General features: G+C 46.0%; 1 protein-coding gene across 4 annotated transcripts in view; it reads left to right on the forward strand.

The window, feature by feature from the left end:
* Positions 1 to 5494: 5494 nt before the first annotated feature.
* The window catches only part of LOC121531501 (E3 ubiquitin-protein ligase arih1), a 78644-nt gene continuing 59470 nt past the window's right edge, over positions 5495 to 24668 (forward strand). For all 4 annotated transcript variants that reach the window (XM_041836741.1, XM_041836742.1, XM_041836744.1 and 1 more), the window contains exons 1-3: positions 5495 to 5758; positions 23586 to 23653; positions 23834 to 23978. In XM_041836741.1, the coding sequence (XP_041692675.1) occupies positions 5594 to 5758; positions 23586 to 23653; positions 23834 to 23978 (378 nt within the window). In that variant the 5' untranslated portion in view covers positions 5495 to 5593. The remainder of the gene's footprint in view (positions 5759 to 23585; positions 23654 to 23833; positions 23979 to 24668) is intronic.

A 24668-nucleotide genomic window follows, 5' to 3' on the forward strand; every position in this document is an offset into this window, starting at 1 on the left:
CCCGGGTATCCTGGATGGATATTGACCTCATTCCGTCAGTAGAGTATGCCTGGTTGTTCTTTAAAAGTGCTTTTCTCTCCATCTTAAATAAACTTGCCCCATTCAAAAAATTCAGAACTAAGAACAGATATAGCCCCTGGTTCTCCTCAGACTTGACTGCCCTTGACCAGCACAAAAACATCCTGTGGCGTACGGCATTAGCATCGAGCAGCCCCCGCGATGTGCAACTTCTCAGGGAAGTCAGGAACCAATATACACAATCAGATAGGAAAGCAAAAGCTAGCTTTTTCAAACAGAAATGTGCATCCTGTAGCACTAACTCCAAAAAGTTTTGGGACACTGTAAAGTCCATGGAAAATAAGAGCACCTCCTCCCAACTGCCCACTGCACTGAGGCTAGGAAACACTATCACCACCGATAAATCTACAATAATCGAAAATTTCAACAAGCATTTTGCTACAGTTGGCCATGCTTTCCACCTGGCTACCACTACCCCAGCCACCAGCTCTGCACCCTCCGCTGCAACTTGTCCATGCCCCCCCCGCTTCTCCTTCACACAAATTCAGACAGCTGATGTTCTGAAAGAGCTGAAAAATCTGGACCCCTACAAATAAGCTGGGCTAGAGGGGCTGTTGTCTGGACCTATGGCAGTCTCTATGGGGGTGCCACAGGGTTCAATTCTTGGGCCGACACTTTTCTCCGTGTATATCAATGATGTCGCTCTTGCTGCTGGTGACTCTCAGATCCACCTCTACGCAGACGACACCATTTTGTATACATCTGGCCCTTCATTGGACACTGTGTTAACAAACCTCCAAACGAGCTTCAATGCCATACAACACTCCTTCAGTAGCCTCCAACTGCTCTTAAACACTAGTAAAACTAAATGCATGCTTTTCAATCGAACGCTGCTGGCACCCGCCCACCCGACTAGAATCACCACTCTCGACGGGTCTGACCTAGAGTATGTGGACAACTATAAATATCTAGGTGTCTGGTTAGACTGTAAACTCTCCTTCCAGACTCACATTAAGCATCTCCAAACCAAAGTTAAATCTAGAATCAGCCTCCTATTTCGCAACAAAGCCTCCTTCTCTCATGCTGCCAAACATGCCCTCGTAAAACTGACTATCCTACCGATCCTTGACTTCGGCGATATCATTTACAAAATAGCCTCCAACACTCTACTCAGCAAATTGGATGTAGTCTATCACAGTGCCATCCGTTTTGTCACCAAAGCCCCATATACTACCCACCATTGTGACCTGTACGCTCTTGTTGGCTGGCCCTCACTACATATTCGTCGCCAAACCCACTGGCTCCAGGTCATCTATAAATCACTGCTAGGCAAATCCCCATCATATCTTAGCTCACTGGTCACCATAGCAACACCCACCCGTAGTCTGCGCTCCAGCAGGTATATCTCACTGGTCATCCCCAAAGCCAACACCTCCTTTGGCCGCCATTCCTTCCAGTTCTCTGCTGCCAATGACTGGAACGAACTGCAAAAATCTCTGAAGCTGGAGACTCTTATCTCCCTCACTAACTTTAAGCATCAGTTGTCAGAGCAGCTTACCGATCACTGCACCTGTACACAGCCATTCATCTTCTGCACATCTATCATTCCAGTGTTAATACTAAATTGTAATTATTTTGCACTATGGCCTATTTATTGCCTTACCTCCATAACTTGCTACATTTGCACACTGTATATATATTTTCTGTTGTATTTTTGACTTTATGTTTTGTTTACCCCATATGTAACTCTGTGTTGTTGTTTTTATCGCACTGCTTTGCTTTATCTTGGCCAGGTCGCAGTTGTAAATGAGAACTTGTTCTCAACTGGCTTACCTGGTTAAATAAAGGTGAAATATACACTGCTCAAAAAAATAAAGGGAACACTAAAATAACACATCCTAGATCTGAATGAATGAAATAATCTTATTAAATACTTTTTTCTTTACATAGTTGAATGTGCTGACGACAAAATCACACACAAATTATCAATGGAAATCAAATGTATCAACCCATGGAGGTCTGGATTTGGAGTCACCCTCAAAATTAAAGTGGAAAACCACACTACAGGCTGATCCAACTTTGATGTAATGTCCTTAAAACAAGTCAAAATGAGGCTCAGTAGTGTGTGTGGCCTCCACGTGCCTGTATTTCATTTACATTTTAGTCATTTAGCAGACGCTCTTATCCAGAGCGACTTACAGTTAGTGAGTGCATACAGTGGGGAAAAAAAGTATTTAGTCAGCCACCAATTGTGCAAGTTCTCCCACTTAAAAATATGAGAGAGGCCTGTAATTTTCATCATAGGTACACGTCAACTATGACAGACAAATTGAGGAGAAAAAATCCAGAAAATCACATTGTAGGATTTTTTATGAATTTATTTTCAAATTATGGTGGAAAATAAGTATTTGGTCACCTACAAACAAGCAAGATTTCTGGCTCTCACAGACCTGTAACTTCTTCTTTAGGAGGCTCCTCTGTCCTCCACTCGTTACCTGTATTAATGGCACCTGTTTGAACTTGTTATCAGTATAAAAGACACCTGTCCACAACCTCAAACAGTCACACTCCAAACTCCACTATGGCCAAGACCAAAGAGCTGTCAAAGGACACCATAAACAAAATTGTAGACCTGCACCAGGATGGGAAGACTGAATCTGCAATAGGTAAGCAGCTTGGTTTGAAGAAATCAACTGTGGGAGCAATTATTAGGAAATGGAAGACATACAAGACCACTGATAATCTCCCTCGATCTAGGGCTCCACGCAAGTTCTCACCCCGTGGGGTCAAAATGATCACAAGAACGGTGAGCAAAAATACCAGAACCACACGGAGGGACCTAGTGAATGACCTGCAGAGAGCTGGGACCAAAGTAACAAAGCCTATTATCAGTAACACACTACGCCGCCAGGGACTCAAATCCTGCAGTGCCAGACGTGTCCCCCTGCTTAAGCCAGTACATGTCCAGGCCCGTCTGAAGTTTGCTAGAGTGCATTTGGATGATCCAATAGAGGATTGGGAGAATGTCATATGGTCAGATGAAACCAAAATATAACTTTTTGGTAAAAACTCAACTCGTCGTGTTTGGAGGACAAAGAATGCTGAGTTGCATCCAAAGAACACCATACCTACTGTGAAGCATGGGGGTGGAAACATCATGCTTTGGGGCTGTTTTTCTGCAAAGGGACCAGGACGACTTATCCGTGTAAAGGAAAGAATGAATGGGGCCATGTATTGTGAGATTTTGAGTGAAAACCTCCTTCCATCAGCAAGGGCATTGAAGATGAAACATGGCTGGGTCTTTCAGCATGACAATGATCCCAAACACACCGCCCGGGCAACGAAGGAGTGGCTTCGTAAGAAGCATTTCAAGGTCCTGGAGTGGCCTAGCCAGTCTCCAGATCTCAACCCCATAGAAAATCTTTGGAGGGAGTTGAAAGTCCGTGTTGCCCAGCGACAGCCCCAAAACATCACTGCTCTAGAGGAGATCTGCATGGAGGAATGGGCCAAAATACCAGCAACAGTGTGTGAAAACCTTGTGAAGACTTACAGAAAACGTTTGACCTGTGTCATTGCCAACAAAGGGTATATTACAAAGTATTGAGAAACTTTTGTTATTGACCAAATACTTATTTTCCCCCATAATTTGCAAATAAATTCATTAAAAATCCTACAATGTGATTTTCTGGATTTTTTTTCCTCATTTTGTCTGTCATAGTTGACGTGTACCTATGATGAAAATTACAGGCCTCTCTCCTCTTTTTAAGTGGGAGAACTTGCACAATTGGTGGCTGACTAAATACTTTTTTTCCCCCACTGTACATTATATATATTTGTCATACTGGCCCCCCGTGGGAATCGAACCCACAACCCTGGCGTTGCAAACGCCATGCTCTACCAACATCCCTGCCGGCCATTCCCTCCCCTATCCTGGACGACGCTGGGCCAATTGTGTGCCGCCCCATGGGTCTCCCGGTCGCGGCCGGCTACGACAGAGCCTGGATTCGAACCAGGATCTCTAGTGGCACAGCTAGCACTGCGATGCAGTGCCTTAGACCACTGCGCCACTCGGGATGACCGCCCTACAACGCCTGGGCATGCTCCAGATGAGGTGGCGGATGGTCTCCTGAGGGATCTCCTCCCAGACCTGGACTAAAGCATCCGCCAACTCCTGGACAGTCTGTGGTGCAACGTGGCATTGGTGGATGGAGCGAGACATGATGTCCCAGATGTGCTCAATTGGATTCAGGTCTGGGGAACGGGCAGGCCAGTCCATAGCATCAATGCCTTCCTCTTGCAGGAACTGCTGACACACTCCAGCCACATGAGGTCTAGCATTGTCTTGCATTAGGAGGAACCCAGGGCCAACCGCACCAGCATATGGTCTCACAAGGGGTCTGAGGATCTCATCTCGGTACCTAATGGCAGTCAGGCTACCTCTGGCGAGCACATGGAGGGCTGTGCGGCCCCCCAAAGAAATGCCACCCCACACCATGACTGACCCACCGCCAAACCGGTCATGCTGGAGGATGTTGCAGGCAGCAGAACGTTCTCCACGGCGTCTCCAGACTCTGTCACATGTGCTCAGTGTGAACCTGCTTTCATCAGTGAGAGCACAGGGCGCCAGTGGTGAATTTGCCAATCTTGGTGTTCTCTGGCAAATGCCAAACGTCCTGCATGGTGTTGGGCTGTGAGCACAACCCCCACCTGTGGACGTCGGGCCCTCATACCACCCTCATGGAGTCTGTTTCTGACCGTTTGAGCAGACACATGCACATTTGTGGCCTGCTGGAGGTCATTTTGCAGGGCTCTGGCAGTGCTCCTCCTGCTCCTCCTTGCACAAAGGTGGCAGTAGCAGTCCTGCTGCTGGGTTGTTGGCCTCCTACGGCCTCCTCCACGTCTCCTGATGTACTGGCCTGTCTCCCGGTAGCGCCTCCATGCTCTGGACACTACGCTGACAGACACAGCAAACCTTCTTGCCACAGCTCGCATTGATGTGCCATCCTGGATGAGCTGCACTACCTGAGCCACTTGTGTGGGTTGTAGACTCCGTCTCATGCTACCACTAGAGTGAAAGCACCGCCAGCATTCAAAAGTGACCAAAACATCAGCCAGGAAGCATAGGAACTGAGAAGTGGTCTGTGGTCACCGCCTGCAAAACCAGTCCTTTATTGGGGGTGTCTTGCTAATTGCCTATAATTTCCACCTGTTGTCTATTCCATTTGCACAACAGCATGTGAAATTTATTGTCAATCAGTGTTGCTTCCTAAGTGGACAGTTTGATTTCACAGAAGTGTGATTGACTTGGAGTTACATTGTGTTGTTTAAGTGTTCCCTTTATTTTTTTGAGCAGTGTATATATATTTTTTAAAGGGAGTTGTACTCCAGTCTAGTAGGTGGCGGTAATGCAACAAATTGGATGCCAACCGCCGTTAAACCTAATCGAAGAAGAAGAACCCGGAAAAACAAGCGAAAGAGCGACCCGAACGTTTTCGTTTTGATCCGTTCCTCAGCAAGCAGGCTACCCATTGAAAGCCTGTATGCCTGCTTGTGACATCTCGAAATCAACTTTGTAATGGACTCAGACGAGGGCTATAACTATGAATTCGACGAAGACGAGGAATGCAGCGAAGATAGCGGCGCAGGGGAACCAGGGGACTACCGCTTCGAAGTGCTGACTGCCGAGCAGATCCTCCAGCATATGGTGGAGTGTATCAGGGAGGTCAACGATGTCATCCAGGTGAGGTATTATTAGGCATGTCGGTGCAGGAAAGACTGGGGACGGTGGAAAGTTGACAGGCCACTACTACGCTGATGTTAGTTAGCTGTTAGTTCCTTAGTTGATCCATGGGAACTAAGGAACTAACCCAGGACAAATATGTTTGGCTAACATCTTGCATGTTATCCAGTAAAGTTGTTTATCTGGCTTTTAGCTAAGTTAGTTAGCTATCAAACCAGCCAACAAGCTAACGTTACCCTGCTAGCTTACGTTAGCTATCTACCTAGCTAGCGATGCCTGCTTTAGATTTGTATTATTATTTATCTGGAAAGAAACCTAGATGTGAACTAACCACCTAGGTAGCCAACTCATGCTAACTAACATGTATTGGTGCCTCCAAAACAAACTTTCTGTCATCAAGGTATCTGCCAGCTAGCCTGCCCGCCTCCAACATAACTATCATTTTGTAAGACTTCCAAGGATGTGCTGAGCTGACTGCGACCCACTGCCCCTAGTCAGTTTCATAATAGCCCGCGTACAGAGTAACGGCAACATATTCAACCATCATGTAGTGCCTCTGGTCTGATGAAAGAATCTAAGACCTAACACAGTCTGACCCACTAGTCTCTCTAGATGACTGGTTGCCTCCCAACAATGTAAATTATCAATGTTCCTCTGAGGTCTGGCGTTCTGAGACTAGATAACCAGGAGTTGGAATATGGTATGGTCCAGTATGCACCCTAGGTATAGTCCAGTATGCACCCTAGGTATGGTTCAGTATGCACCCTAGGTATGGTTCAGTATGCACCCTAGCTATAGTCCAGTATGCACCCTAGGTATGGTTCAGTATGCACCCTAGGTATGGTTCAGTATGCACCCTAGGTATGGTCCAGTATGCACCCTAGGTATAGTCCAGTATGCACCCTAGGTATGGTCCAGTATGCACCCTAGGTATAGTCCAGTATGCACCCTAGGTATGGTCCAGTATGCACCCTAGGTATGGTCCAGTATGCACCCTAGGTATGGTCCAGTATGCACCCTAGGTATAGTCCAGTATGCACCCTAGGTATGGTCCAGTATGCACCCTAGGTATAGTCCAGTATGCACCCTAGGTATGGTCCAGTATGCACCCTAGGTATGGTCCAGTATGCACCCTAGGTATGGTCCAGTATGCACCCTAGGTATGGTTCAGTATGCACCCTAGGTATGGTCCAGTATGCACCCTAGGTATGGTTCAGTATGCACCCTAGGTATGGTACAGTATGCACCCTAGGTATAGTACAGTATGCACCCTAGGTATGGTCCAGTATGCACCCTAGGTATGGTCCAGTATGCACCCTAGGTATAGTCCAGTATGCACCCTAGGTATAGTCCAGTATGCACCCTAGGTATAGTCCAGTATGCACCCTAGGTATGGTTCAGTATGCACCCTAGGTATAGTCCAGTATGCACCCTAGGTATGGTCCAGTATGCACCCTAGGTATGGTCCAGTATGCACCCTAGGTATGGTTCAGTATGCACCCTAGGTATGGTCCAGTATGCACCCTAGGTATAGTCCAGTATGCACCCTAGGTATAGTCCAGTATGCACCCTAGGTATGGTCCAGTATGCACCCTAGGTATGGTCCAGTATGCACCCTAGGTATAGTCCAGTATTCACCCTAGGTATGGTCCAGTATGCACCCTAGGTATGGTCCAGTATGTACCCTAGGTATGGTTCAGTATGCACCCTAGGTATAGTCCAGTATGCACCCTAGGTATAGTCCAGTATACACCCTAGGTATGGTCCAGTATGCACCCTAGGTATAGTCCAGTATGCACCCTAGGTATAGTCCAGTATGCACCCTAGGTATGGTCCAGTATGCACCCTAGGTATAGTCCAGTATGCACCCTAGGTATAGTCCAGTATGCACCCTAGGTATGGTCCAGTATGCACCCTAGGTATGGTCCAGTATGCACCCTAGGTATGGTCCAGTATGCACCCTAGGTATGGTCCAGTATGCACCCTAGGTATGCACCCTAGGTATAGTCCAGTATGCACCCTAGGTATAGTCCAGTATGCACCCTAGGTATGGTCCAGTATGCACCCTAGGTATGGTTCAGTATGCACCCTAGGTATGGTCCAGTATGCACCCTAGGTATGGTCCAGTATGCACCCTAGGTATGGTTCAGTATGCACCCTAGGTATAGTCCAGTATGCACCCTAGGTATGGTTCAGTATGCACCCTAGGTATGGTCCAGTATGCACCCTAGGTATGGTCCAGTATGCACCCTAGGTATGGTCCAGTATGCACCCTAGGTATGGTCCAGTATGCACCCTAGGTATAGTCCAGTATGCACCCTAGGTATAGTCCAGTATGCACCCTAGGTATGGTTCAGTATGCACCCTAGGTATAGTCCAGTATGCACCCTAGGTATGGTCCAGTATGCACCCTAGGTATGGTCCAGTATGCACCCTAGGTATGGTCCAGTATGCACCCTAGGTATGGTCCAGTATGCACCCTAGGTATGGTCCAGTATGCACCCTAGGTATGGTCCAGTATGCACCCTAGGTATGGTTCAGTATGCACCCTAGGTATGGTCCAGTATGCACCCTAGGTATAGTCCAGTATGCACCCTAGGTATAGTCCAGTATGCACCCTAGGTATAGTCCAGTATGCACCCTAGGTATGGTCCAGTATGCACCCTAGGTATAGTCCAGTATGCACCCTAGGTATGGTCCAGTATGCACCCTAGGTATAGTCCAGTATGCACCCTAGGTATGGTCCAGTATGCACCCTAGGTATGGTCCAGTATGCACCCTAGGTATGGTCCAGTATGCACCCTAGGTATGGTCCAGTATGCACCCTAGGTATAGTCCAGTATGCACCCTAGGTATGGTCCAGTATGCACCCTAGGTATGGTCCAGTATGCACCCTAGGTATGGTTCAGTATGCACCCTAGGTATAGTCCAGTATGCACCCTAGGTATAGTACAGTATGCACCCTAGGTATAGTCCAGTATGCACCCTAGGTATAGTCCAGTATGCACCCTAGGTATGGTCCAGTATGCACCCTAGGTATAGTCCAGTATGCACCCTAGGTATAGTCCAGTATGCACCCTAGGTATGGTCCAGTATGCACCCTAGGTATAGTCCAGTATGCACCCTAGGTATAGTCCAGTATGCACCCTAGGTATAGTCCAGTATGCACCCTAGGTATGGTCCAGTATGCACCCTAGGTATGGTCCAGTATGCACCCTAGGTATGGTCCAGTATGCACCCTAGGTATAGTCCAGTATGCACCCTAGGTATGGTCCAGTATGCACCCTAGGTATGGTCCAGTATGCACCCTAGGTATGGTCCAGTATGCACCCTAGGTATGGTCCAGTATGCACCCTAGGTATAGTCCAGTATGCACCCTAGGTATGGTCCAGTATGCACCCTAGGTATAGTCCAGTATGCACCCTAGGTATAGTCCAGTATGCACCCTAGGTATAGTCCAGTATGCACCCTAGGTATGGTCCAGTATGCACCCTAGGTATGGTCCAGTATGCACCCTAGGTATGGTCCAGTATGCACCCTAGGTATAGTCCAGTATGCACCCTAGGTATAGTCCAGTATGCACCCTAGGTATGGTCCAGTATGCACCCTAGGTATAGTCCAGTATGCACCCTAGGTATAGTCCAGTATGCACCCTAGGTATAGTCCAGTATGCACCCTAGGTATGGTCCAGTATGCACCCTAGGTATAGTCCAGTATGCACCCTAGGTATGGTCCAGTATGCACCCTAGGTATGGTCCAGTATGCACCCTAGGTATGGTCCAGTATGCACCCTAGGTATGGTCCAGTATGCCACCTAGGTATAGTCCAGTATGCACCCTAGGTATAGTCCAGTATGCACCCTAGGTATGGTCCAGTATGCACCCTAGGTATGGTCCAGTATGCACCCTAGGTATGGTCCAGTATGCACCCTAGGTATGGTCCAGTATGCACCCTAGGTATGGTCCAGTATGCACCCTAGGTATGGTCCAGTATGCACCCTAGGTATGGTCCAGTATGCACCCTAGGTATAGTCCAGTATGCACCCTAGGTATGGTCCAGTATGCACCCTAGGTATAGTCCAGTATGCACCCTAGGTATGGTCCAGTATGCACCCTAGGTATAGTCCAGTATGCACCCTAGGTATAGTCCAGTATGCACCCTAGGGATAGTCCAGTATGCACCCTAGGGATAGTCCAGTATGCACCCTAGGTATAGTCCAGTATGCACCCTAGGTATGGTTCAGTATGCACCCTAGGTATGGTTCAGTATGCACCCTAGGTATGGTTCAGTATGCACCCTAGGTATGGTTCAGTATGCACCCTAGGTATGGTCCAGTATGCACCCTAGGTATGGTCCAGTATGCACCCTAGGTATAGTCCAGTATGCACCCTAGGTATGGTCCAGTATGCACCCTAGGTATGGTCCAGTATGCACCCTAGGTATGGTCCAGTATGCACCCTAGGTATGGTCCAGTATGCACCCTAGGTATGGTCCAGTATGCACCCTAGGTATGGTCCAGTATGCACCCTAGGTATGGTCCAGTATGCACCCTAGGTATGGTCCAGTATGCACCCTAGGTATGGTCCAGTATGCACCCTAGGTATGGTCCAGTATGCACCCTAGGTATGGTCCAGTATGCACCCTAGGTATAGTCCAGTATGCACCCTAGGTATGGTCCAGTATGCACCCTAGGTATAGTCCAGTATGCACCCTAGGTATGGTCCAGTATGCACCCTAGGTATGGTCCAGTATGCACCCTAGGTATGCACCCTAGGTATCTGGATATTCCTCCCAGTGAATCAGAGAAAAACCAAAGGTTTCTGTAAAACTGTCATCTTGATACGAAGCAGTTGATGACTCCTCACTTCCCTTTTCTCATGCACAGGGGCGGGCCTAATGTGTAAGTCTCTACAGCAGAAGTCTCTCCACTTCTTTTAGATGCCAGATTCCCCATGCTGCTCCAACTGCTGCCTTCCTACATATCGACATATACACTACCCCTTTATGTGGTATGTCCATCCACATAGCCTGTGTAGCAATGCAATGATCCAGAGTGAACCAACCAAGCAGCTGGTCTGACCCCACATGATAGAAGCACATGTCCATGTTGATCAGTGTCATCTTACTAGCCTGGTTCCACATCAGTGTCATCTTACTAGCCTGGTTCCAGATCAGTGTCATCTTACTAGCCTGGTTCCAGATCAGTGTCATCTTACTAGCCTGGTTCCAGATCAGTGTCATCTTACTAGCCTGGTTCCAGATCAGTGTCATCTTACTAGCCTGGTTCCAGATCAGTGTCATCTTACTAGCCTGGTTCCAGATCAGTGTCATCTTACTAGCCTGGTTCCAGATCAGTGTCATCTTACTAGCCTGGTTCCAGATCAGTGTCATCTTACTAGCCTGGTTCCAGATCAGTGTCATCTTACTAGCCTGGTTCCAGATCAGTGTCATCTTACTAGCCTGGTTCCAGATCTACTTGTGCTGTCATAACAATGACCATAGGAATTTACAGCAAGACAGCTGATAGATTAATTTGTATTTTAAGAATAATGACTAAAGGATTTCACCCCAAATACAGTATAAATGTGTGAACGGTGACAACAGCAGAAACAGATCTGAGACCTGGTCTTAACAAGACAGCAGAAACAGATCTGAGACCTGGTCTTAACAAGACAGCACAAACAGATCTGAGACCTGGTCTTAACCCTGGTTGTAGTGTAATACCCTGGTGTAATACCCTGGTTGTAGTGTAATACCCTGGTGTAATACCCTGGTTGTAGTGTAATACCCTGGTTGTAGTGTAATACCCTGGTTGTAGTGTAATACCCTGGTTGTAGTGTAATACCCTGGTTGTAGTGTAATACCCTGGTTGTAGTGTAATACCCTGGTTGTAGTATAATACCCTGGTTGTAGTATAATACCCTGGTTGTAGTGTAATACCCTGGTTGTAGTGTAATACCCTGGTTGTAGTGTAATACCCTGGTTGTAGTGTAATACCCTGGTTGTAGTGTAATACCCTGGTTGTAGTGTAATACCCTGGTTGTAGTGTAATACCCTGGTTGTAGTGTAATACCCTGGTTGTAGTGTAATACCCTGGTTGTAGTGTAATACCCTAGTGTAATACCCTGGTTGTAGTGTAATACCCTAGTGTAATACCCTGGTTGTCACTGACAGTGTTGACACCAGAGACACCAGCGTGACACAGTACGTATGTCCCAAATAGCACCCTATTCCCTATATAGTGCACTCATTTGAGAGTTTTGGGACACTGTAAAGTCCATGGAGAATAAGAGCACTTCCTCCCAGCTGCCCACTGCACTGAGGCTAGGAAACACTATCACCACCGATAAATCTACAATAATCGAGAATTTCAACAAGCATTTTGCTACGGCTTGCCATGCTTTCCACCTGGCTACCACTACCCCGGCCACCAACTCTGCACCCTCCGCTGCAACTTGCCCATGCCCCCCCCCGCTTCTCTTTCACACAAATTCAGACAGCTGATGTTCTGAAAGAGCTGCAAAATCTGGACCCCTACAAATCAGCTGGGCTAGACAATCTGGACCCTTTCTTTCTAAAACTACCCGCCGAAATTGTCGCAACCCCTATTACTAGTCTGTTCAACCTCTCTTTCGTATCGTCTGAGATCCCCAGAGATTGGAAAGCTGCCGCGGTCGTCCCCCTCTTCAAAGGGGGTGACACTCTAGATCCAAACTGCTACAGACCTATATCCATCCTGCCCTGCCTTTCGAAAGTATTTGAAAGCCAAGTTAACAAACAGATCACCGACCATTTCGAATACCACCGTACCTTCTCCGCTATGCAATCCGGTTTCCGAGCTGGTCATGGGTGCACTTCAGCCACGCTCAAGGTCCTAAACGATATTATAACCGCGATCGATAATAGACAGTACTGTGCAGCCGTCTTCTTCGACCTGGCCAAGGCTTTCGACTCTGTCAACCACCGCATTCTAATTGGCAGACTAAATAGCCTTGGTTTCTCAAATGACTGCCTCGCCTGGTTCACCAACTACTTCTCAGATAGAGTTCAGTGTGTCAAATCGGAGGGCCTGTTGTCTGGACCTATGGCAGTCTCTATGGGGGTGCCACAGGGTTCAATTCTTGGGCCGACTCTTTTCTCCGTGTATATCAATGATGTCTGTTTCACCTAAATAAAGGTGAAATAAAATAAAAAATAAAAAAATAAAATTGGAAGAAGTAGTGCACTATATAGGGACTAGTGTACCATTTGGGATGAATTCAGTGTTGAGCCGTTCCTTAAATAGAGCAGGCAGTTCATCACCTGACCAGGTGGGTCATTGACAATGCTTTGCAAACAGTAGAAAGGAAATCTGCAATCCAAATCTATAACCTAGGGAACTTCTCAACCAAAAGTGGAAGCCCAGTGTCATCTAAACTACCTCCCTCTGTCATAATGCACAGCAGGGTTGGGATCAATCAATCCCATTTCTTTTATAAAGTGCAGAAACCCAGCCTAAAACCCCAAAGACCAGTGGCGAGGAAAACCTCCCTAGAAAGGAGAAACCTGGACAGGAACCAGGCTCTGAGGGGTGGCCAGTCCTCTACTGGCTGTACTGGGTAGAGAGGAACCAGGCTCTGAGGGGTGGCCAGTCCTCTACTGGCTGCACTGGGTAGAGAGGAACCAGGCTCTGAGGGGTGGCCAGTCCTCTACTGGCTGTACTGGGTAGAGAGGAACCAGGCTCTGAGGGGTGGCCAGTCCCCTTCTGGCTGTGCTGGGTAGAGAGGAACCAGGCTCTGAGGGGTGGCCAGTCCTCTACTGGCTGCACTGGGTAGAGAGGAACCAGGCTCTGAGGGGTGGCCAGTCCTCTACTGGCTGTACTGGGTAGAGAGGAACCAGGCTCTGAGGGGTGGCCAGTCCCCTTCTGGCTGTGCTGGGTAGAGAGGAACCAGGCTCTGAGGGGTGGCCAGTCCTCTACTGGCTGCACTGGGTAGAGAGGAACCAGGCTCTGAGGGGTGGCCAGTCCTCTACTGGCTGTACTGGGTAGAGAGGAACCAGGCTCTGAGGGGTGGCCAGTCCCCTTCTGGCTGTGCTGGGTAGAGAGGAACCAGGCTCTGAGGGGTGGCCAGTCCTCTACTGGCTGCACTGGGTAGAGAGGAACCAGGCTCTGAGGGGTGGCCAGTCCTCTACTGGCTGTACTGGGTAGAGAGGAACCAGGCTCTGAGGGGTGGCCAGTCAATTCAGGAAGTCATTTGAAGTACAATAAAAAAAAATGGAAGGACCTTTTAAATAAATAGCTTCAACTTTTCAGTTGAGAAGTCATTGAAAATAGATGCCATTGAGTTGGAATTTCAGTTTAAGCTGCATCCTGAATTGACTGCCTTAAATTCGAATTGACCCAACCAGTCCTGAACCATGTCCAAAGGGAGGATTGAACTGTTCATAGGAAGGTTTGCTGGCACTCACATATCAACAATGTTATGAGTTATTTTTCAGAGTCGGATTTGTCAGGCACTCACAAAGATCATCAATTTTATAATAATGACTAGTGTTTTAATTATGTAATAACTGCACTATACGTATAAACCAGTCCTAGTAAACAGATCTGTGGTCAACTGTTACACAACAGTCATTCTGTGGACCCTTTTCCTAGTGGATCCCAGTATTATAAACTGGGTAGTTTGGGTCCTGGATGCTGATTGGCTGAAAGCCGTGCTTTATCAGACAATATTTTGTATTTATTATGGATCCCCATTAGTTCCTGCCAAGGCAGCAGCTACTCTTCCTGGGGTTTATTATGGATCCCCATTAGTTCCTGCCAAGGCAGCAGCTACTCTTCCTGGGGTTTATTATGGATCCCCGTTAGTTCCTGCCAAGGCAGCAGCTACTCTTCCTGGTGTTTATTATGGATCCCCATTAGTTCCTGCCAAGGCAGCAGCTACTCTTCCTGGGGTTTATTATGGATCCCAATTAGTTCCTGCCAAGGCAGCAGCTACTCTTCCTGGGGTTTATTATGGATCCCCATTAGTTCCTGCAAAGCAGCAGCTACTCTTCCTGGGGTTTATTATGGATCCCCATTAGTTCCTAAGAAACTAGCTCCCTGGTATACAGAAAATACCCGAGCTTTGAAGCAAGCTTCCAGGAAATTGGAACGGAAATGGCGCCACACCAAACTGGAAGTCTTCCGACTAGCTTGGAAAGACAGTACCGTGCAGTACCGAAGAGCCCTCACTGCTGCTCGATCATCCTACTTTTCCAAATTAATCGAGGAAAATAAGAACAATCCAAAATTTCTTTTTGATACTGTTGCAAAGCTAACTAAAAAGCAGCATTCCCCAAGAGAGGATGGTTTTCACTTCAGCAGTGATAAATTCATGAACTTCTTTGAGGAAAAGATCATGACCATTAGAAAGCAAATTACGGACTCCTCTTTGAATCTGCGTATTCCTCCAGGGCTTAGCTGTCCTGGATCTGCACAACTCTGCGAGGGCCTGGGATCGGGGAGACACTTAAGTGTTTTAGTACTATATCTCTTGACACAATGATGAAAATAATCATGGCCTCTAAACCTTCAAGCTGCATACTGGATCCTATTCCTACTAAACTGCTGAAGGAGCTGCTTCCTGTGCTTGGCCCTCCTATGTTGAACATAATAAACAGCTCTCTATCCACCGGATGTGTACCAAACTCACTAAAAGTGGCAGTGATAAAGCCTCTCTTGAAAAAGCCAAACCTTGACCCGGAAAATATAAAAACTATCGGCCTATATCGAATCTTCCATTCCTCTCAAAAAATTTTAGAAAAAGCTGTTGCGCAGCAACTCACTGCCTTTCTGAAGACAAACAATGTATACGAAATGCTTCAGTCTGGTTTTAGACCCCATCATAGCACTGAGACTGCACTTGTGAAGGTGGTAAATGACCTTTTAATGGCGTCAGACCGAGGCTCTGCATCTGTCCTCGTGCTACTAGACCTTAGTGCTGCCTTTGACACCATCGATCACCACATTCTTTTGGAGAGACTGGAAACCCAAATTGGTCTACACGGACAAGTTCTGGCCTGGTTTAGATCCTACCTGTCGGAAAGATATCAGTTTGTCTCTGTGAATGGTCTGTCCTCCGACAAATCAACTGTACATTTCGGTGTTCCTCAAGGTTCCGTTTTAGGACCACTATTGTTTTCACTATATATTTTACCTCTTGGGGATGTTATTCGAAAACATAATGTTAACTTTCACTGCTATGCGGATGACACACAGCTGTACATTTCAATGAAGCATGGTGAAGCCCCAAAATTGCCCTCGCTAGAAGCCTGTGTTTCAGACATAAGGAAGTGGATGGCTGAAAACTTTTTACTTTTAAACTCGGACAAAACAGAGATGCTTGTTCTAGGTCCCAAGAAACAAAGAGATCTTCTGTTAAATCTGACAATTAATCTTGATGGTTGTAAAGTCGTCTCAAATAAAACTGTGAAGGACCTAGGCGTTACTCTTGACCCTGATCTCTCTTTTGACGAACATATCAAGACTGTTTCAAGGACAGCTTTTTTCCATCTACGTAACATTGCAAAAATCAGAAATTTTCTGTCCAAAAATGATGCAGAAAAATTGATCCATGCATTTGTTACTTCTAGATTGGACTACTGCAATGCTCTATTTTCCGGCTACCGGATAAAGCACTAAATAAACTTCAGTTAGTGCTAAATACGGCTGCTAGAATCCTGACTAGAACCAAGAAATTTGATCATATTACTCCAGTGCTAGCTTCCCTACACTGGCTTCCTGTTAAGGCAAGGGCTGATTTCAAGGTTTTACTGTTAACCTATAAAGCGTTACATGGGCTTGCTCCTACCTATCTTTCCGAGTTGGTCCTGCCGTACATACCAATACATACGCTACGGTCACAAGACGCAGGCCTCCTAATTGTCCCTAGAATTTCTAAGCAAACAGCGGGAGGCAGGGCTTTCTCCTATAGATCTCCATTTTTATGGAACAGTCTGCCTACCCATGTGAGAGAGCAGCAGACTCGGTCTCAACCTTTAAGTCTTTACTGAAGACTTATCTCTTCAGTAGGTCATATGATTGAGTGTAGTCTGGCCCAGGAGTGTGAAGGTGAACGGGAAAGGCTGGAGCAACGAACAGCCCTTGCTGTCTCTGCCAGGCCGGTTCCCCTCTCCACTGGGGTTCTCTGCCTCTAACCCTGTTGCAGGGGCTGAGTCACTGGCTTGCTGGTGCTCTTTCATGCCGTCCCTGGGAGGGGTGCGTCACTTGAGTGGGTTGAGTTACTGACGTGATCTTCCTGTCTGGGTTGGCGCCCCCTTGGTTTGTGCTGTGGTGGAGACCTCTGTGGGCTATACTCGGCCTTGTCTCAGGATTGTAAGTTGGTGGTTGGGGATATCCCTCTAGTGGTGCGGGGCTGTGCTTTGGCGGAGTGGGTGGGGTTATATCCTTCCTGTTTGGCCCTGTCCGGGGGTTTCTTCGGATGGGGCCACAGTGTCTCGGACCGCTCCTGTCTCAGCCTCCAGTATTTATGCTGCAGTAGTTTGTGTGTCGGGGGCTGGGGTTAGTTGGTTATACCTGGAGTACTTCTCCTGTCTTATCCAGTGTCCTGTGTGAATTTAAGTATGCTCTCTCTAATTCTCTCGTTCTCTCTTTCTCTCTGAGAACCTGAGCCCTAGGACCATACGTCAGGACTACCGGGCATGATGACACCTTGCTGTCCCCAGTCCGCCTGGCCTTGCTGCTATTCCAGTTTCAACTGTTCTGCCTGCGGCTACGAAACCCCTACCTGTCCCAGACCTGCTGTTTTCAACTCTAAATGATCGGCTATGAAAAGCCAACTGAGAGACCTGAGCCCTAGGACCATACGTCGGGACTACCGGCCGTGGTGACTCCTTGCTGTCCCCAGTCCGCCTGGCCTTGCTGCTATTCCAGTTTAAACTGTTCTGCCTGCGGTTATGGAACCCCTACCTGTCCCAGACCTGCTGTTTTAAACTCTAATGATCGGCTATGAAAAGCCAACTGAGATTTATTCCTGATTATTATTTGACCATGCTTGTCACTTATGAACATTTTTGAACATCTTGGCATGGTTCTGTTATAATCTCCACCCGGCACAGCCAGAAGAGGACTGGCCACCCCTCATAGCCTGGTTCCTCTCTAGGTTTCTTCCTAGGTTTTGCCTTTCTAGGGAGTTTTTCCTAGCCACCGTGCTTCTACACCTGCATTACTAGCTGTTTTGGGGTTTTAGGCTGGGTTTCTGTACAGCACTTCGAGATATTAGCTGATGTAAGAAGGGCTATATAAAATAAAATTGATTGATTGATTGAGTTCCTGCCAAGGCAGCAGCTACTCTTCCTGGGGTTTATTATGGATCCCCATTAGTTCCTGCCAAGGCAGCAGCTACTCTTCCTGGGGTTTATTATGGATCCCCATTAGTTCCTGCCAAGGCAGCAGCTACTCTTCCTGGGGTTTATTATGGATCCCCATTAGTTCCTGCCAAGGCAGCAGCTACTCTTCCTGGGGTTTATTATGGATCCCCATTAGTTCCTGCCAAGGCAGCAGCTACTCTTCCTGGTGTTTATTATGGATCCCCATTAGTTCCTGTCAAGGCAGCAGCTACTCTTCCTGGGGTTTATTATGGATCCCCATTAGTTCCTGCCAAGGCAGCAGCTACTCTTCCTGGGGTCCAGCAAAATTAAGGCAGTTATACAATTTTAAAAACATTACCATACATTCACAACATATTTCACAGCACATTAAATGTGTGCCCTCAGGCCTCTACTCTAATACCACAAAATGCATGTGTACGTGTGTGTATAGTGTGTATGTTATCATGTGTGTGTATGTGTGTGTCTGTGCCTGTGTGTGTCTCTTCAGTCCCCGCTGTTCCATAAGGTGTATTTATATCCGTTTTTTAAATCTAATTTTATTGTTTGCATCAGTTACCTGATGTGGAACAGAGTTCCATGTAGTCATGGCTCTATGTAGTACAGTGCGCCTCCCATAGTCTGTTCTGGACTTGGGGACTGTGAAGAGACCTCTGGTGGCATGTCTTGTGGGGTATGCATAGGGGTCCGAGCTGTGTGCCAGTAGTTCAAACAGACAGCTCGGTGCATTCAACATGTCAATACCTCTCACAAATACAAGTAGTGATGAAGTCAATGTCTCCTCCACTTTGAGCCAGGAGAGATTGACATGCATATTATTAATATTAGCTCTCTGTGTACATCCAAGGGCCAGCCGTGCTGCCCTGTTCTGAGCCAATTGCAATGTTCCTAAGTCCCTCTTTGTGGCACCTGACCACACAACTGAACAGTAGTCCATGTGCGACAAAGCTAGGGCCTGTAGGACCTGCCTTGTTGATAGTGCTGTTAAGAAGGCAGAGCAGAGCTTTATTGTGGACAGACTTCTCCCCATACTAGCTACTGTTGTATCAATATGTTTTGACTGTGACCGTTTACAGTCCAGGGTTACTCCAAGCAGTTTAGTCTCCTCAACTTGCTCAATTTCCACATTTGTTTATTACAATATTTAGTTGAGGTTTAGTGAATGATTTGTCCCAAATACAATGCTTTTAGTTTTAGAAATATTTAGGACTAACTTATTCCTTGCCACCCATTCTGAAACTAACTGCAGCTCTTTGTTTAGTGTTGCAGTCATTTCAGTCACTGTAGCTGACGTGTATAGTGTTGTGTCATCCACATACATAGACACACTGGCTTTACTCAAGGCCAGTGGCATGTCGTTAGTAAAAATTGAAAAAAGCAAGGGGCCTAGACAGCTGCCCTGGGGGATTCCTGATTCTACCTGGATTATGTTTGAGAGGCTTCCATTAAAGAACACCCTCTGTGTTCTGTTAGACAACTAACTCTTTATCCACATTATAGCAGGGGGTGTAAAGCCATAACACATAAGTTTTTTCCAGCAGCAGACTATGATCGATAATGTCAAAAGCCGCACTGAAGTCTAACAAAACAGCCCCCACAATCATTTTATCATCCATTTCTGTCAGCCAATAATCAGCCATTTGTGTAAGTGCTGTGCTTGTTGAATGTCCTTCCCTATAAGTGTGCTGAAAGTCTGTTGTCAATTGGTTTACTGTAAAATAGCATTTTATCTGGTCAAACACCATTTTTTCCAAAAGTTTACTAAGGGTTGGTAACAGGCTGATTGGTCAGCTATTAAAGGGGGCTTTACTATTCTTAGGTAGCGGAATGACTTTTGCTTCCCCCTAAGCCTGGGGGCACACACTTCCTAGTAGGCTAAAATTGAAAATACAGTGGGGGAAAAAAGTATTTAGTCAGCCACCAATTGTGCAAGTTCTCCCACTTAAAAAGATGAGAGGCCTGTCATTTTCATCATAGGTACACGTCAACTATGACAGACAAAATGAGGAAAAAAATTCCAGAAAATCACATTGTAGGATTTTTAATGAATTTATTTGCAAATTATGGTGGAAAATAAGTATTTGGTCAATAACAAAAGTTTCTCAATACTTTGTTATATACCCTTTGTTGGCAATGACACAGGTCAAACGTTGTCTGTAAGTCTTCACAAGGTTTTCACACACTGTTGCTGGTATTTTGGCCCATTCCTCCATGCAGATCTCCTCTAGAGCAGTGATGTTTTGGGGCTGTCGCTGGGCAACACGGACTTTCAACTCCCTCCAAAGATTTTCTATGGGGTTGAGATCTGGAGACTGGCTAGGCCACTCCAGGACCTTGAAATGCTTCTTACGAAGCCACTCCTTCGTTGCCCGGGCAGTGTGTTTGGGATCATTGTCATGCTGAAAGACCCAGCCACGTTTAATCTTCAATGCCCTTGCTGATGGAAGGAGGTTTTCACTCAATCTCACGATATATGGCCCCATTCATTCTTTCCTTTACACGGATCAGTCGTCCTGGTCCCTTTGCAGAAAAACAGCCCCAAAGCATGATGTTTCCACCCCCATGCTTCATAGTAGGTATGGTGTTCTTTGGATGCAACTCAGCATTCTTTGTCCTCCAAACACGACGAGTTGAGTTTTTACCAAAAAGTTCTATTTTTGTTTCATCTGACCATATGACATTCTCCCAATCCTCTTCTGGATCATCCAAATGCACTCTAGCAAACTTCAGACGGGCCTGGACATGTACTGGCTTAAGCAGGGGGACACGTCTGGCACTGCAGGATTTGAGTCCCTGGCGGCGTAGTGTGTTACTGATGGTAGGCTTTGTAACTTTGGTCCCAGCTCTCTGCAGGTCATTCACTAGGTCCCCCCGTGTGGTTCTGGGATTTTTTGCACACCGTTCTTGTGATCATTTTGACCCCACGGGGTGAGATCTTGCGTGGAGCCCCAGATCGAGGGAGATTATCAGTGGTCTTGTATGTCTTCCATTTCCTAATAATTGCTCCCACAGTTGATTTCTTCAAACCAAGCTGCTTACCTATTGCAGATTCAGTCTTCCCAGCCTGGTGCAGGTCTACAATTTTGTTTCTGGTGTCCTTTGACAGCTCTTTGGTCTTGGCCATAGTGGAGTTTGGAGTGTGACCGTTTGAGGTTGTGGACAGGTGTCTTTTATACTGATAACAAGTTCAAACAGGTACCATTAATACAGGTAACGAGTGGAGGACAGAGGAGCCTCTTAAAGAAGAAGTTACAGGTCTGTGAGAGCCAGAAATCTTGCTTGTTTGTAGGTGACCAAATACTTATTTTCCACCATAATTTGAAAATAAATTCATAAAAAATCCTACAATGTGATTTTCTGGAAAAAAAATTCTCAATTTGTCTGTCATAGTTGACGTGTACCTATGATGAAAATTACAGGCCTCTCTCATCTTTTTAAGTGGGAGAACTTGCACAATTGGTGGCTGACTAAATACATTTTTTCCCCACTGTATGGCAAAAAGGAGTGGCAATATTGTCCGCTATTATCCTCAGTAATTTTCCATCCAGATTGTCAGACCCCGGTGGCTTGTCATTGTTGATCGACAACAATACTTCTTTCACCTCCTCCACACACACTTTACAGAATTCAAAATTACGATGCTTGTCTTTACTAATTTGTTCAGATGTACTTGGATGTGTAGTGTCTGCGTTTGTTGTCATGTCATGCCTAAGTTTGCTAATCTTGCCAATGAAAAAATAATTAAAGTAGTTGGCAATATCAGTGGGTTTTGTGATGAATGAGCCGTCTGATTCAATGAATGATGGAGCTGAGTTAGCCTTTTTTCCCAAAATGTAATTTAAGGTGCTCCAAAGCTTTTACATTTTGCAGACGCTCTTATCCAGTGCATACATTATTTTTTATTATATATATATTTGTTTCATACTGGCCCCCCGTGGGAATCGAACCCACAGCCCTGTCGTTGCAAACGCCATGCTCTACCAACTGAGCTACATCCGGCCATTCCCTCCCCTACCCTGGACGACGAAGTTATCTATAAAAGTGATGCCAACAGGGCTACAGTGTGTAAAGCTGAATCTTTCACAGCTGACCATGGTAATGGACCTGAAATAATCACCAGTTCATACACACACACACACACACACACACACACACACACACACACACACACACACACACACACACTGACCATGGTAATGGACCTGAAATAATCACCAGTTCATACACACACACACACACACACACACACACACACACACACACACACACACACACACACACTGACCATGGTAATGGACCTGAAATAATCACCAGTTCATACACACACACACACACACACACACACACACACACACACACACACACACACACACACACACACACACACACACACACACACACACACACACACACACACACACACACACACACAGCTGACCATGGTAATGGACCTGAAATAATCACCAGTTCATACACACACACACACACACACACACACACACACACACACACTGACCATGGTAATGGACCTGAAATAATCACCAGTTCATACACACACACACACACACACACACACACACACACACACACACACACACACACACACACACACAGCTGACCATGGTAATGGACCTGAAATAATTGGCCTCTTTTTGGAATCTTTCGGAGCTAGAATCAGTTCTTTAAAATCAATTTTTTACCAGTCCTCCTGATGTCGTTTGACCCCACAGTGTCTCTGTGCGTCTCCCAAAAGGTTGTAAGTCTTTTGGGATTTAAGTAACAGACAGTCTCGATCTGCATAGTCAGAATTCTCAATGAATAAATCTAAAAAGAGTCCATCTTTTATACTCATACGTCATACAAAAAAATCCCTCCCCTCTATAGGTGGGCTGTAGTTTTCCACTCTAAAACCGCTCTCCTGACCATCAGTTCACACACACACACACACACACACACACACACACACACAAGCCTAACAGTTTCTCTACTCCCTAAATTCCTCAGTTATCAGTTGTCTGTAGCCAGTTCTCCTTGTTTTTTGTTGTCTGGCCTAACTCTTACTCACATTGCTAAATAGTAACACAATGTCATAATCTTTACTACACTCACACATTCTAACATATTTCACACAGTTTCAGGGTGTAATAATTAGTCATTAATAATGAATCTATCAATAACCAGTTTCTAACACCAGTACGGCACCTCGGGGGGCCAACATTTTATTTGTATTGCGTGATGCCTAAGATCAGCCTGTAGCCATATCCCACTAGCCATGGTACATTGGCCATATACCACGCGCCCACAGGCCTAATTGTTTAATTAGCCATCTGGTAATCACAGAATACCTCTACAGTCTGGAATAGCAAATCAACTTTTAGGTTTGTTATTTGGTAAAAGAACAGAAAGCATAGTGCTCGCTTACTTAGTTCTACAACACAACCAGTTCTCTCTCTCTCTCTAGAATCCTGCAACCATTACCAGAATACTTCTTAGTCACTTCAACTGGGACAAAGAGAAGCTCATGGAGAGGTATGTATCTTCTCCTGTTAACATTTTCTGTTTCATTCTGCTTTATCCAAGTTCAAAGATGCTGGTAATGTGTTTTGGCAGAGGTCTTTGTCAAAGCTTGAGTTTTGATCTCACTTTTTTCTCTCTCTCTCTCCCTCTCTCCTTCCTCTCCTCTGTAACCATCCGGTTCCTCCTCTGCAGGTATTTTGATGGCAACGTGGATAAGCTGTTTTCAGAGTGCCATGTCATCAACCCCAGTAAAACGTTGACGACGCGACCGATGAGCACCAGATCCTCTGCTCAGGACCTGCCATGTCAGATCTGCTATCTAAACCACCCTAACTCAGTCAGTATCAATCTAAACCACCCTAACTCAGTCATATCAATCTAAACCACCCTAACTCAGTCATATCAATCTAAACCACCCTAACTCAGTCATATCAATCTAAACCACCCTAACTCAGTCATATCAATCTAAACCACCCTAACTCAGTCATATCAATCTAAACTACCCTAACTCAGTCATATCAATCTAAACTACCCTAACTCAGTCAGTATCAATCTAAACCACCCTAACTCAGTCATATCAATCTAAACCACCCTAACTCAGACAGTATCAATCTAAACTACCCTAACTCAGACAGTATCAATCTAAACCACCCTAACTCAGTCATATCAATCTAAACCACCCTAACTCAGTCATATCAATCTAAACCACCCTAACTCAGACAGTATCAATCTAAACTACCCTAACTCAGTCAGTATCAATCTAAACCACCCTAACTCAGACAGTATCAATCTAAACCACCCTAACTCAGTCAGTATCAATCTAAACTACCCTAACTCAGTCAGTATCAATCTAAACCACCCTAACTCAGTCATATCAATCTAAACCACCCTAACTCAGTCATATCAATCTAAACCACCCTAACTCAGACAGTATCAATCTAAACCACCCTAACTCAGTCAGTATCAATCTAAACCACCCTAACTCAGTCATATCAATCTAAACCACCCTAACTCAGACAGTATCAAT

The sequence above is a fragment of the Coregonus clupeaformis genome, unplaced genomic scaffold, assembly GCF_020615455.1.
Source record: "Coregonus clupeaformis isolate EN_2021a unplaced genomic scaffold, ASM2061545v1 scaf0245, whole genome shotgun sequence".
Lineage (NCBI taxonomy): Eukaryota > Metazoa > Chordata > Actinopteri > Salmoniformes > Salmonidae > Coregonus > Coregonus clupeaformis.